The following is a 14,194-nucleotide window of genomic DNA, read 5'->3' as shown; positions in this document are numbered from 1 at the left end:
TTATGATTTAGTAATTATCCTAAATCATGTTGGATTAGTATTTGTACTATTTCCTTTTATCTCTATCTTGTAATCCTTATATAAGGAACCTCATGTTACCATTAATAATACACAGAAACATTCAGTTCTCAAACCTTCTATTTACAACAAATGGTAAGTATTTTTCGACCAAAGAATTTGTGATGCTGTTTTTTTATTTAGGAATTTTAAATAATTCACTGATTGATAAAAGAACAGCATTTCCAAATTTAAGCAAAGAAAAAAAAACAAAAGAACAGCATTTGGACCATTATTTAGAAATTTTATTTAATATATTTTACTAAGCTAATAATATATAGAATTTTTGAACTAATTTAATCATAATATCTTTTGATATTTTTTTCACTTTAAATATAAATATATTTATTTAAAAATTCTAGCAAATTTGTTTTAAATATTTTAATTTTCAAAATTTATATTTAAATATTTTAAAATTTTCGAAATTTTCGAAATTACTTTTCAAATATTCTTATAAATTAGTATATTCAGTTATCGTTTACAAAAGGAAAAATAAAAATATCTTATTTCTTTATCTATTATATAATCATAATCAATTATATTAAAATAAAATTATCATATTGAGAAAAATATGATAAATTGTATTAAATTGATAAAATTATATATTTTATTTTATAAGTATAAAATATTTAAGTTCAAAAATAAAAGTATAATATATTTGTAAGACGGGTTAACATTAGAAAACTATATGATACATGTATAAAATCTTTGTAATTACTTTACTCATGATATCTTTCATTTTGAACATAAATATGTATTTTATATTATATTTTAAAACTATAATAAATTTGTCAACAAATATTTTAAGAATATCTTAATTTTCAAAAAAATTATGTAAATATTTTCACTAATTTCGTTATTAGCAAAAAACTATTATTATGCATTAATATATATTAAGTTATCGTTTATAAAATAAAAAATTAAAATTCTATCATATTTTTATCTACTTTATAATCATAATCATCATGTTAAAATAAAATTATTATATTGAAATAAATATGATAAAATTATATTAAATTGATAAGTTTATAAATTTTATTTTCATAAATATAAAATATTTATATTAAAAATATAATACGATGACAGAATGACATAAAATTAGCAAAGTATATAATACATATCTAAATATTAACATATCTTAGATTTGTGTATACAATAATATATTATCCAAAATAAAAAAGACATAAAAGATATTGGTAAAAAGAAATCTAGCTTTGAAGAGCGGGATAGAATTTAACATAAATTAAATAAAAAATAATTTCAAATATGTTTTTTCATGAATATATTAATTTATTTAACAACTAAATTCAAATACAATAAGATAAATATATAATAAAAAGTGAAAAATACATCTGATGGTTTTAAACAATCGATTAATTATAAGATGTAAATTATAAATAAAAAAATTTGAAATAGTTATATTACATTAAAAATATATATCACTAATGATCGGACAGAAAATATATATATATATATATATATATATATATAACAGAAAATAAACACCTGCCCAGAATCTAGAAGAACTTTTAACCACTTTTTCAAGGAGTAAAATGGCTTAAATCTATATACAAATCTTATTTATGTATGATGTTCTGCAGCGTAGCACAGATTTTTACCTAGATACTTCATAATAAATCATCCATCTGTCCAGTACTCTATTTACATTTAATTATGATTTCTTTTTGACAAATGATCAATAAAAGATAAAGATGTTTATATTATTTTTTAAAGAAATTTCACACGCATCACTATATTTCAGAGTGTTACGATTATATTTTCTAAAACTAATACTTTTTCCGTGTTTTGATATTTGACGTTTAGAAAAAATGTTCCAAACTAGATAATATTTTGAATTCTTAAGATAAAATTCATTATTTTATATGTGACATTTATATTATCAGCTTTTATTTATGAATTATGCAGAAAAAAAGAATCTCAGTTTCGTAGCAGACACAACAAAAGGTAGTGTTAAATTCTTTTCACTTGGCTACAAAGAGAAATTGAATTAATTCTCCTCACTCCTTTGTTAATTATTGTTTAATAATCCATAAATAATTAAAAATAATTTTTTTAAAAGATTGTGTTAAATAGCAATCCCGCGTTTAAATCTAGTTTTCTTATATAAAATGAGGTAGATTTAAGGCTTAAAAAACTCTAATTAGAAAAATCAAAACCTATATTTGCTTCAATGAGTTTTCTCTCTACAGTTCTTTTGCTTTCTTAGGCTTTTCACAACATTGTGTTTAGTAAAGGTACGTACCTAATGATTTGGTTGCACCGGTTTGATCTCTTCCAAAAGAATCTGATAGCCTGAAATGGACTTAATGACCATTAGGAATGTCAAATGGACTTAAATTAATGATCATGGGTTAGCCAAGACCAAATCCAAATAATCTGATCATATTAGACCCAAAAATTAAAGTTGTTCAATTGAAGTGAAACCCATTAACTCTGAATTAGATGAGCAGAAACCATTTGGACATGAACAACCAATAAACCTAAAAATATAAGATTTTTTAAGTTGAAAGAAAAATAGAAATAAAAAATATGTTTTCCCCAAATTTGCAAAATCACATTTTTCTGTCAAAACCATAAAATCAAGTTTTCCCGCCAAAACTATAAAATCACATTTTCCCGCCAAAATCATAAAATCACATTTTTTCCGCCAAAACTGTAAAATTACCTTTTCGCAAAACAGCAGAATCATGATTTCCGCTAAAACCACAAAATCGCATTTTCCCGCCAAAACCGCAAAATCACGTTTTTCCGCTAAAACCGTAAAATCATGTTTTCCATCAAAATCATAAAATAACGTTTTTTCAGCCAAAACCGAAAAATCACAATGTCTTGCCAGAACCGCAAAATCGAATTTTCCACCCAAAACCACATAATCATGTTTTCCCGCCAAAACCGTAAAATCATGTTTTCTTGCCAAAACCGTAAAATCACGTTTTCTCACTAAAACTGTAAAATCACGTTTTTTAGCCAAACCCGCAAAATCACTCTTTCTCGCTAGAACCGCAGAATCATGTTTTCCGTCTAAACAAAAAATCATGTTTTCCTGCCAAAACCGCAAAATTGTGTTTTCCCATCAAAACCGTAAAATCATGTTTTCATACCAAAACCATAAAATCACGTCTTCTCGTCAAAACCGTAAAATCACGTTTTCCCGTCAAAACTTCAAAATCATGTTTTCGGCAAATTTACGAAATTGGGTTTTCTCACTAAAATCGTAAAATTATGTACAGTTCTCACATTGTATATGTATTTTATATGAATTAAGTATGAAGTTATGTTTTTAATTTTATGGATTTAGTATGTTAATGCAAAAAAATTATTGGAGCCCGAGGAAGGTTTTGGAATGGTCAATTTTGGGTTTGGACTATTTGAACTAAATACAATTTAGACTTAAAAAATAATGCTCAATAAACTGTTTTGTCTATTTAACTATGTCCATCGAACATGGACAACCCATTTTGCATCTCTAGTCTAGGGGAACCCTGATCGCTCTTTGGAGTTTTTTTGGACCAAACTTCATGGCCCCGAATCTTCATCAGTCTCTCCCCCAGAGCTGGTGGTTATATGAATGGTTAGATGAATTACAAAAAAACTAAAACATTACACTCGGATTGAGTTTCATTTGGTCTCTTAACCTTAGAGCAGAACTTAACGACATAGCAAATGATACTATTCATAAGAATGGTTATATAAATTTCAAAAAAAAAAAAACTAAACATTACACTCAGATACAGTTTCATTTGGTCTCTTACTTAACCTTTTAGAGCAGAACTTTAAAACACCATTTTTGTGTCCTTCCCAAATCAGCTTCACAATGTGGCCTTAAAGAACTCTATTTCCAACCTCCTACCAATCTAATTCTATCACCTGTGTTCTCATACCGCAGATTCATAGACCATTTCACAACGTGTTTATAAAAACATATTCATTTTAGTTTCCTCATTGATGCCATGCATGATGCATTTTAGTTTCCTCATTGATGCCATGCATGATGCATCCTCGTGAAGGGTACTGGAAGAAACTGCAACAAAGATGCAAACGAAGGGTGCAAGACTCTAGAACGTTAAAGGACAGTTTTCTAATAGTGATGAAACTAGCCATGATGTACCCTTTTGATGTTGCAGATAGGTTTTGAAGCTTTCCATATCGTAGAAGCTTCTTGAAACTTCTGAAAATCTTGTGTCCGGAGCATTTTTCCTTCAAAAGTTTGATCAAACTAACTCATACCTCAGTATACGAGCTTAATATCATTCAAAATTAAGAGTATAAACCCAGTGTGTGTCATAACGTAGGGTTGGAGGCAAGATATATGCCAAAACAAAAACAAGAAGTATCTATGTGAAAAAGACTATGTTTCTCTTTCTGGATTCTTCTTCATAAAACGATGAAAATCAATCCAACTGGTAATTTAACTTTTGTGACTTGAGAACATCTCTTTATTGTTCAAGAGTCGAAAATTGGAAAGAGACAGAACACAACTCACCGAGGTTTCTCACTTCATGGACAAAACTTAAGTTCGCCCCCTGGGCTGAACCTTTAAATTCACTCCACCTTTTAGAACTAATCAAAGTGACACATAGATTATTAATTAAAAAACATTAAATTAAATAAAAAATAGCTACAAAAAATAAAAACGCTAATTTTAATGACGCTAACGCTTCCAGTGAAACCCTAAACCCTAAATCTTAAATTCTAAACCTTATACCCTAAATTTTAAACCCAAATCCAAACTCCTAAACCCAAACCCTATATCCTAAACCCTAATCCTAGACCCTAAACTCAAATTATATACCTTAAACCTAAAAATAGACTATAAACCTAAACCCTATACCCTAAACCCAAGTCTTAGACCATAAACCCAAACCGTAAACCTTAACCCAAACCCTATAGCATCTAAGTTTGGGGTTTGGGTTTAGGGTTTACCGTTTGAGTTTTAGGTCTAGGATTTGGGTTTAGGGTATAGATTTTAGGTTTAGGATTTACGGTTTGGGTTTAGGATCTACCGTTTGGACTTATGGCTAAAGTTTTGGGTTTATGGTATATAATTTGGGTTTAAGGTTTACTGTTTGGGTTTAGGGTCTAGGATTTGGGTTTAGGGTATAGAGTTTAGGTTTATAGTCTAGTTTTTGGGTTTAGGGTATATAATTTGGGTTTAGGGTCTAGGATTATGACTTAGGGTATAGGTTTGGGTTTAGGAGTTTGGATTTGGGTTTAGGATTTTAGATTTAGGGTTTAGGGTTTAGCTGGAAGCGTTAGCGTCGTTAAAATTAGCGTTTTTATTTTTTGTAGCTATTTTTTATTTAATTTAAAATTTTTTAATTAATAATCTATGTGTTACTTTGATTGATCATAAAAGGTAGAGTGAATTTAAAGGTTCACCCTAGGGGATGAACCTAAGTTTTGTTCATAATCTAATCCCTCTTGATCATATGGGGCAAGCATACTTTATCACTAAAGAAAAAAGATGCGGGATATTGTCAGTTGTTTGTGGAAAATATCAACAGACCAACTTTGATATGGTTCTCAAGGCCAACGGAGAATTATGTCGATAGTTTTCACGATCTGTCTACCGGGTTCCTCAAACATTATAATGTTCAACCGACATGGAGCTTCAGCTGCGAATCTATGGAAAGACGTTGACCATTTCAACGAGTTTTCTCACACCCTTCATATTTGACCATGTGGGAAAGATTTTGGTCTAGTTTTTTTCCTTCTTAATCGAAGGCCGGGGAGGTCGGGTGGTAGCATGGCGTTCCAGCGTCGTTAAGCGAGCTGAGTTCCAGCGTCGCAGCTGAGTTCGAACCACGTGGTAATGGTCGGGTGGTAGCACGGCGTTTCAGCGTCGCTAAGCGAACTGACTTCGAATCCGACTACACTTAGATATCCCTAACACGTGGTCACCGGTGATTTAACATTCTCTCGCCAAAGAGCGGTTTACAGTCTTTTTTTTAATCGAAGGCCGGACATCTGCTTCATAAACCTTTATGCAATACATGAAGCTTCCACTGTGTAACTTTAATTTTGAGGAAAAATACGTTTGAAATATTTAATTCAGGGACATTTAGCACGTGTCCGTAGTTCGGTGTACATCACTATTAGCATGTTCTCGAGAAATAACATGTTATCCCACATCACTATTAGCATAGTTTTTAATGGGTATCACAAGTATTTATATATATTAATATAATTTTATTATGTAATTAAATTTAAATATAAAATAAAACTACAGTAGAAACTCTACAAATTAATAAAAACTATAAATTAATAAATTTCTCCGTTTCCGAATTGGACCAGTTCAAAGTATAAATCTATAAAATAATAAGATAATAATTTTTAGAAAGTCTTATATAAATACATGGTTCCATTAAAATCATAAATTAATAATCTATATATATATATACATTTTATATAAGTACAAATTAAATATTATATTGTTGGTTTTATATTCACAATGAAATTTTCTATATTTTTCTTAAAATTTCAATATATGTTAAGCTCTTTTTCAAAAAAAAAAATTCAATATATGTTAATATTTAGTAAAATTATATTTAATACTCCATTTGAATTCTATGAAACATAAAAATATACACCAAATAATATGAATCTAATTTTTAAAATTTTAATTAATGTATAACTCTATAAAAAAATAAAATACCATAGTCCCAACATTATTGATTCATAGAGTTTTTACTATTCAGAAGGTGATGTTGCTTTTGAGTCTCTCATGACTCGTAGAGTTTCTTACGTTTCTCCCACTTTCACTTTCACTCGTAGAGTTTCTTACGTTTCTCCCACTTTCACTTTCGCTTTCTTTCTTTTCCGTTTTTAATTGTAAGGTTGACAGATTTGCGGGAAATTCTCTGATGCTGATGTTCTGATTTCTGAATGACCATGAGAACTCGTCTATATAAGTATTGAGCCAACATGCAGAAAGTAAAGAATACAATGGAAAGTAAGAAGTACAAGAAGCGGTTTGTGCTCGTCCATGGGCTCTGCCACGGCGCATGGACTTGGTACAAACTGAAAACGCAGCTGGAGGCTGCAGGTCACTATGTGACAGTTGTGGATCTGGCTACATCTGGTATAAACATGACCAGCTTGGAAGAGATTGAGACTTTAAAGGATTACTGCAAACCGTTGCTTGAGTTTCTGAACTCTCTTTGCTCAGATGACGAAAAGGTGATTGTTATTGCTCATAGCATGGGAGGAATATGTGCTGCGCTTGCTGCAGACATCTTCCCATGCAAGATCGCTGTTATTGTCTTCATGACAGCTTTCATGCCCGATACAAGAAATCCACCTGCTTATGTTTACCAAAAGGTAACACTAACTGCAATCTCTATACTTGCGCGTGCAGCTTTATGTTTTTAATAAAACTGAGGAAGCTAATATCATTATCATTAACTTTTTTCATCTCTCAATCAAACCTGAAACATAACAAACGATGAGTTATCTCTTTTGATAGGAGACTAGTCAGAGATGCATCCAAATCTTTTCCTTTGGGTAGAACATTTTTTTATGTGCAACAAAGTAAAACAGTGTTATACCAAAAAAACAAAGTAGAACCGTTGTTAGAGAAGTGCCATGAAGCATTTAACGACAACTGAATCTAGAGAAGAAACAACAACTATACAACATCTCTAAGAGATGAAAAAAAATAAAACCCTCTGTCACACTCTAATTTTATCTCTTTTACAGTCTTTTATCCGTGTGGATCCCTGCTTTGTTTCTCTCTCTCTCAATCTATTAGGCAGAAAAGTCTCCACTGTTAAAAGAAAATTCTATAGCCACCAACTTTTCATGACTTACATGATATTCCTTGACTATATGAAAAATGACCACGATTAGATATTTAAAAATCTGACTATACTACCACCGTGGTTATATCATCGTAGCTGGCTATCCACTAAACTTTAGCCACTAAATGATCATAGTTCTGTGGTTAAGCTAGCCACCAAATATATAGCCACAATTTCCCGTGTTTACATTATAGTCATGAATGATACACTATAAAAAAACATTGGAATTTCTGATGGAATTTTCAATGGAACTAAATCCGTCAAAAAATATGACGAATTTGTGACGAATTTCTGACAAATTCAATAAATATATTTTTAATACTTTCTTCAGAAAATTTCTAACAAAATTGAATATATATATGTATATATATTTCCGTCAAAAAACTCAAAAATATTCTTACTAATTTCCATAGAAATTAATTAAATATTTAAGTTTGATAAAGTCTTCAAAATTTTAATGGGAAATTTTGACGGAATCAGATAACTATTTACTTTTATTAGATTATTTATTTCCATCAGACATAATTAAATAATCATTTATTAAAAATATTGTATATATCCCATGCCCGACACTAGAACCTCATCTGCTTATGTTCTAAATCGCTAACATAATTAAAATCTCGGTTATGTTAGAGAAAAATCTCGGTGCCGTAAAAAAAAATTAAAATCTCGGTATATTTAGGCATTTATTTTATTAAAACAGAAATATTATATGAAAATAACCTTTCTCTCATATACGATTTACAAAAATGCAACTTGCTTTAATACTATTTTATGGACTTCTCTTTTTTTTTTTACATCGAAAGCTACGTACTTTTGTTAAGATGATTCAGCCAAGTGGTGTCTAGCACCAGCCAAGTTGAGATCTCAGAGTGTACATGAAAAAACAAAAGCCGCGAGACCTAGCATCTTTCGCAAGGCGATCACCTCGGAGATTCTTTAAACGTGAAACAAAAGAAATGAAGCAAAACAAAAAATTAGAACAAAGAACAAGGAATTCATCAAACTCAGCCATAAGACTTGGCCATTCTTCTTCTTCCTCAATTAGCCTAACCAGCTGCAAACAGTCTGATTCAAAAGTCATCGAGACGTGACCGAGAATTAGCGAGGATTTCATGGCCCACAACAAAGTGCTGAACTCTGCGTGTAGGGGGGACAAAACTCGGTTACTAGCGAATGAACCGAACATTGTATTCGCGTCCTCATTCTCAATCACGAGTCCACCACCGAAGTGAGCATCGTCCTCTTTCCAGGACGCGTCGAACCTGTAAAGAGGTCTCTGTGGCGGTTTGTCAGGTAACTCCGGCATGTCCATGTTGTCATTCTCCTCTGATACGTCCGGAATGATCTGCGCCAATCTCCAACTTGACGCCTCTGAGGTCACTGATTGCAGCACCTCCAACGGCGATATCTCCTTGTTATTAAATACCTTCTCATTACGCGCTTTCCATAGGAACCAGAGGATCCAAGGGATACGGGCCAGGCTATCCTCTGATACATTCCGTTTATGGATTCTGTTAAGGAGGCAGTCAAAATTGTTGTCGACGGAAGAACTCGGGAATTAGCCCGGATGGAATGGTAGTTGCGCAAGAGTCCAAGTCTGAGTAGCCAACGGACATTCAAAGAGCACGTGGTTTACAGTTTCATCGTTGTGTCCGCATCGTTGACAGGTTCGTACGGGGTGGCAATGCCGGTCAGCGAGACGGCTACAGACAGGAACACAATTCGATAAGGACTGCCACATGAAATGTCATATCTTCGGTACTGTTTTGACCTTCCAGGCCTGCTGCGTTAAACTGGAGATACTAGGTTCTTTACATAGCTCACCAGGCTGCTCATTGAAATGGACTTTTCAAGGGTCCTAATTCAAATCATGTAGTATTTACGATGTCAATCCATTTCTAAGTATTTTGATGCAAAGAGAATGCAGGTTCAAACTTAATCTAAGTGCATTCAGTTCAGTGAAGTGGTTTGATTAAACTAACAAGGTTCTAACGCAACTAACTAGCAACTTTCCATCAAATGCATAAAGGAGGAATCATGGGCATATGATTTTGATTTCAGATGACTAAGATTTAATCTAAAATGGCAAGGTTTCAATCAACACATTCCCCTAAGTCTAGATAGCAATTCTAAGAAAGTTCTTTTCCAAGACAAAAGCTCATTTACTCTCATTGATCAAACATCAAATTCCTTTGGTTTGTGTCAATCAAGCAATCATTAAGAATGGATCATTCAACTTTCTAAACTCCCCTAACATCAAATCCCTTTGGTAGGGTAAGCTAAGAGCATGTTGAGCTGGCTCAGACATTTCATCGAACACCTTCCGGACAATGAAATGTCTAGAGTTCAAATCTAAAATGGCCAACTCTAGATTAGCATTAGGATCACTCAATCAAGCAAGGAAACATATTAATCTACTCTAAACATTCTAGATCATCACTTAATCATCCTAATCATTCTAACCCATGAATCCAAACAGAGTGTACTCACTAATCTTCATGATTAACCTTAAACTCATAATAGATTCAAGAAAAATCATGTTAAGAAGATGAGATAGACTCAAATTACTCAAGAAAGAAACATTACATTACTAAAGATTCAAACGTTCTCCAAAATATCAACGTATTTTTAAGAGAAAACAAGATATGTCCTAAGATTAGGTCTTAAAAGTATTTATAGAGGTTTAAAACTCTAACCGGGTCAATCCGACAAACCCAGATTTGACCCGAAAAACAAATTGATAAGACAGTTTTGGTATCGGCCGCGGATGGCCTCAACCCGCGCTGCATGGCCGCGGTCCGTGCGTTCAGAACACGCTGTCTCAGACCCAAATCCGCGGCCTGCCTCGACCCGCGGTACACGACCACGTCCCTTGTCATCGCCTATCACCGCGGACAGCTCCCAGCCGCGTTGCATGGCCTTGGTTCGTCGTCTCAGAACATGGTGTCTCTGGTCGTTTTCCGCGGACAGGACGAGCCCGCGTTGTATGGCCGCGCTCTTCAGCATGGCTCGTGCCGCGGACACCATCAGGCGGCGCTGCATGGCCGCGGTTTGTCCGTGCCAAATGGCCTTCGCGGACCGGAATCTGCGGGCCGCCTTTGTCCGCAATGCACACCCGCGTTTCACCAGTTTCACTCCATCTTGTCCACTTATCTTGCCCAAACCTTCATAACTTCAACTTGAGCTTCACCAAACCTAAAATACCACAAATGCATATGCTATGCACCTAATTGGACTCTAAATGCATTCTAAGTGATTCAAATGAATATAAAAATGGCAAGTAAATCATGTAAAATCTCAAGACATCACTCATTGCCCAGCCTACGCATCTCGTCATATCCGGTTTTGACGGAGTATATTCTAGATTTTGTATGGACCCAGCAGAAATTATCAACTATGAAGGACCTGCTGATGCGCAGGCTAGTGATAAGCGGAATATCTTCCGAAGCAAAGATTGTTTTCAACAGGTCTATGTTCCAACTCTTGGAGTTGCGATCAATAAGCTCGTAGTCAAGCATGTTCGGCTTCTGAATTGGCCTTATACCAGATGGCAGACGTGGAGGAATTGTAGGGATCCACGGCTCATCACACCCTCTAGTATTGTATCCAGAGCCTATATACTTCCACAGACCTGATTTCAAGAGGGGTTTCGCTGCCATTAAGCTGCGCCATTCTCATTAAGGGTAATTTTTCTACAAATGGATTCTATTAATACACAATTACACATTCAATATATGATACACATTTAGTGCTCCTCAAGAACCATTTTAGCGCTTACTCTAATTAAAACGGTTACTATATTTTAATAAAACAAACAGAACACAATAATTTTACCTAGAAAAGAAACAAATATGTGGACACAAATCATAGTGTTATTACCAAACACAAACTAGAAAAGAAAATACCCTTTCATTGGCTACAAATCGTAAGTCAAGATATCTCAGTTTTATTTGATAAAAAAAAAAAAAGATATCTCAGCTTTTATTTATGATTCGTGCAGAAAAAAGAATCGCAGTTTCGTAGCAGACAAATACAACAAAGGGTAAGGTTAAATTCTCTTCACTTGGCTACAAAGAGAATTGAATTAATTCTCTTACCTCCTTTGAAAATTTTTGTTTAATAATTCATAAATAATAAAAATGACAAAAACTAAAATTTTGTTAAACACTAAACAACAATCTCGGCGTTTTAAAAGGCGGATGAAAATCTAATGTTTTATTAAAAAATGAGCTAGTTTTTAGGCTTAAAATATTCTTATTCAAAGAAAATTATCAAAGTTAGGTTGATGACAAAAAAAAAAAATTATCAAAGTTTTTGAAGGTTATATATACGAGTATAATAAATCATTCATTAACAATCTTAAACCTGTATTGCTTCAACGAGTTTTCTCTCAATAGTTCTTTTGCTTTCTTAAGCTTTTCATAATATTGTGTGTTTAGAAAAGGTACGTACCGATGATTTGGTTGCACCGGTTTGATCTCTTCCAAGTGATTCTGATAGACTGAAATCTGCAGCTGATCACAAGTTTCGCCCAAGAGGATTGGTTGGACACCGTCTTCGGAACCTACGGGAAACCTGATCACCCTTTAGAGTTTGCCCTTTTTGGACCAAACTTCATGGCCACAAATCTCTATCAGCTCTCTCCACCAGAAGTATGACTCTAAGCTTAATAATAATCTCTACTTTCAAAGGTAAATCTTTTTGTTGATTTTTGTTGTGGCGTGTTAGGATCTTGAATTGGCGAAAATGTTGGTGAGGGTAAACCCCATAGTTACAGACAATCTAGCAGGGACAAGAAACTTTAGCGAGGATGGGTACGGATCTGTTACACGTATTTATATCGTATGCGGAGAGGACCTTGCAATACCTGAGGATTACCAGCGTTGGATGATCAGCAATTTTCCTGTAAAAGAAGTGATGGAGATCAAAGATGCAGATCATATGGCAATGTTTTCTAAGCCTCAAGAACTCTGTGCTCTTCTCTTGGTGGTTGCGGATAAATATGCTTAAATAAACCTGAGATCTTCGCTGGATTTTAGTTACAAGATTCAGCTTCCACCACAATAATAAGCCTGATGTGATTGATTTGGGTGACTACATTATATCTGTATAAGAAATAAGAAAATGATATTGTTCATAAGAATGGTTATATGAATTACAAAAAAAAAAACCTAAAACATACACTCAGATGCAGTTTCATTTGGTCTCTTACTTAACCTTAGAGCAGAACTTAAAGGCACAGCAAATGATATTGTTCATAAGAAAGGTTATATGAATTACTGTTGTAATCTTTATTTAAAAAAAACAGAGTTAAGTACCTTGATCTTCGTTACTCTGTTTCTGAGTAGCAACTTTGGTGAGTGAAAGTGTTTGAGGAAGTTATTTTTCTAAAGCTTTACTCATTGATTTCTGATAATCTTAGGCCATCTCCAACGGTGGAGATACACACACCAAGTTCCTATTGATAAAAATATTAATAATTTGATAATTGTTTAGTTTTTATTTTATTTTTGTATTTTGAATAAAAAGCTGCTCAATTGGAGAGGGATCTCTGTTTTTCAAAGATTTAACCGGTTTTCTAAGAATGCTCTGCCAAAAACTTTTCTCACACATTTCTTTATCTTTTGATTTTTTTAATTTTCTTAATTACTTAAAATTCCATCAACATTTTCCCTTTGGAGACGCTACCATGTACGATGGTTTCAACACCCTCCCCATCTTCAACACCCTATTTTTCTTTTTTTAACATTCTACGTCATCTTCTCTTTCTTCCACATCATTTATTCAACATCCACTTCAATCTACACCTCTACAATAGTTTGTTTTAAAAAATTCAACATCCTACCCCACAACTCTTAAATCATATTTTTGTTTTTACAATTAACTTAAAGACTAAAATAACATAATTTTTAATAATATTTATTTTGAATTATTATACTTAGCTTAATTTTCAAATAATACCAAAATATGTATTAATAAAAAAATCAAAATTAAGAACATATTTATTTTTTTAAGTAAGATATTTACCAAATTCTATTTTCAAAAATACGAATTAAGAGTTTTGGTGGAAAACCATAGTTCGATAAATTTTGGTGTTGGTTGGAAGTTTGGTTTTGAAACTGATAATTGTTGGGATATTAAAAGTTAAACAGAATATTAAAAGAGTTTTGAGTGTTAAAAAGATTATTGAAATTCATTTAACAAGAAAAAAAAAGATTAAAACACTAAAATAGTTGATTATAATGAAAAATGACGTTTTTTCTGTATCCAAATAAAATGAGAATAGACTCTATTTATAGATAAAAAAATCTTGA

The 14,194-nt window shown here is 32.7% G+C and overlaps 1 protein-coding gene across 3 annotated transcripts; it reads left to right on the top strand.

Annotated features, from left to right (window-relative positions):
- The first annotated feature begins 6,954 nt into the window (after positions 1 to 6,954).
- Positions 6,955 to 13,061, top strand: LOC106393895 (methylesterase 4). 3 transcript variants are annotated; one of them, XM_022701170.2, is made up of 4 exons: positions 6,974 to 7,398; positions 11,881 to 11,922; positions 12,395 to 12,532; positions 12,609 to 13,061. In XM_022701170.2, the coding sequence occupies exons 1-4, from the start codon at positions 7,003 to 7,005 to the stop codon at positions 12,888 to 12,890; spliced, it is 858 nt and encodes a 285-aa protein (XP_022556891.2). In that variant the 5' UTR covers positions 6,974 to 7,002; the 3' UTR covers positions 12,891 to 13,061. The 3 variants fall into 3 exon arrangements, with proteins under 3 accessions (XP_022556893.2, XP_022556891.2, XP_022556892.2); XM_022701172.2 differs by lacking the exon at positions 11,881 to 11,922 and having other exon boundaries at positions 6,955 to 7,398; positions 12,670 to 12,771; XM_022701171.2 differs by lacking the exon at positions 11,881 to 11,922 and having other exon boundaries at positions 6,976 to 7,398.
- Positions 13,062 to 14,194: the final 1,133 nt, after the last annotated feature.

This window comes from Brassica napus, chromosome C4, assembly GCF_020379485.1.
Source record: "Brassica napus cultivar Da-Ae chromosome C4, Da-Ae, whole genome shotgun sequence".
NCBI lineage: Eukaryota > Viridiplantae > Streptophyta > Magnoliopsida > Brassicales > Brassicaceae > Brassica > Brassica napus.
This window is presented reverse-complemented; position numbering and strand designations above follow the sequence as displayed.

Coding starts and splice junctions, on each gene's coding strand:
- LOC106393895 (XM_022701170.2), top strand. CDS start 7,003: ATGCAGAAAGTAAAGAATACAATGGAAAGTAAGAAGTACAAGAAGCGG. Junction 11,923..12,394: donor GCAGACAAATACAACAAAGG/GTAAGGTTAAAT, acceptor TGAAATCTGCAG/CTGATCACAAGTTTCGCCCA. Junction 12,533..12,608: donor ATCAGCTCTCTCCACCAGAA/GTATGACTCTAA, acceptor GTGGCGTGTTAG/GATCTTGAATTGGCGAAAAT.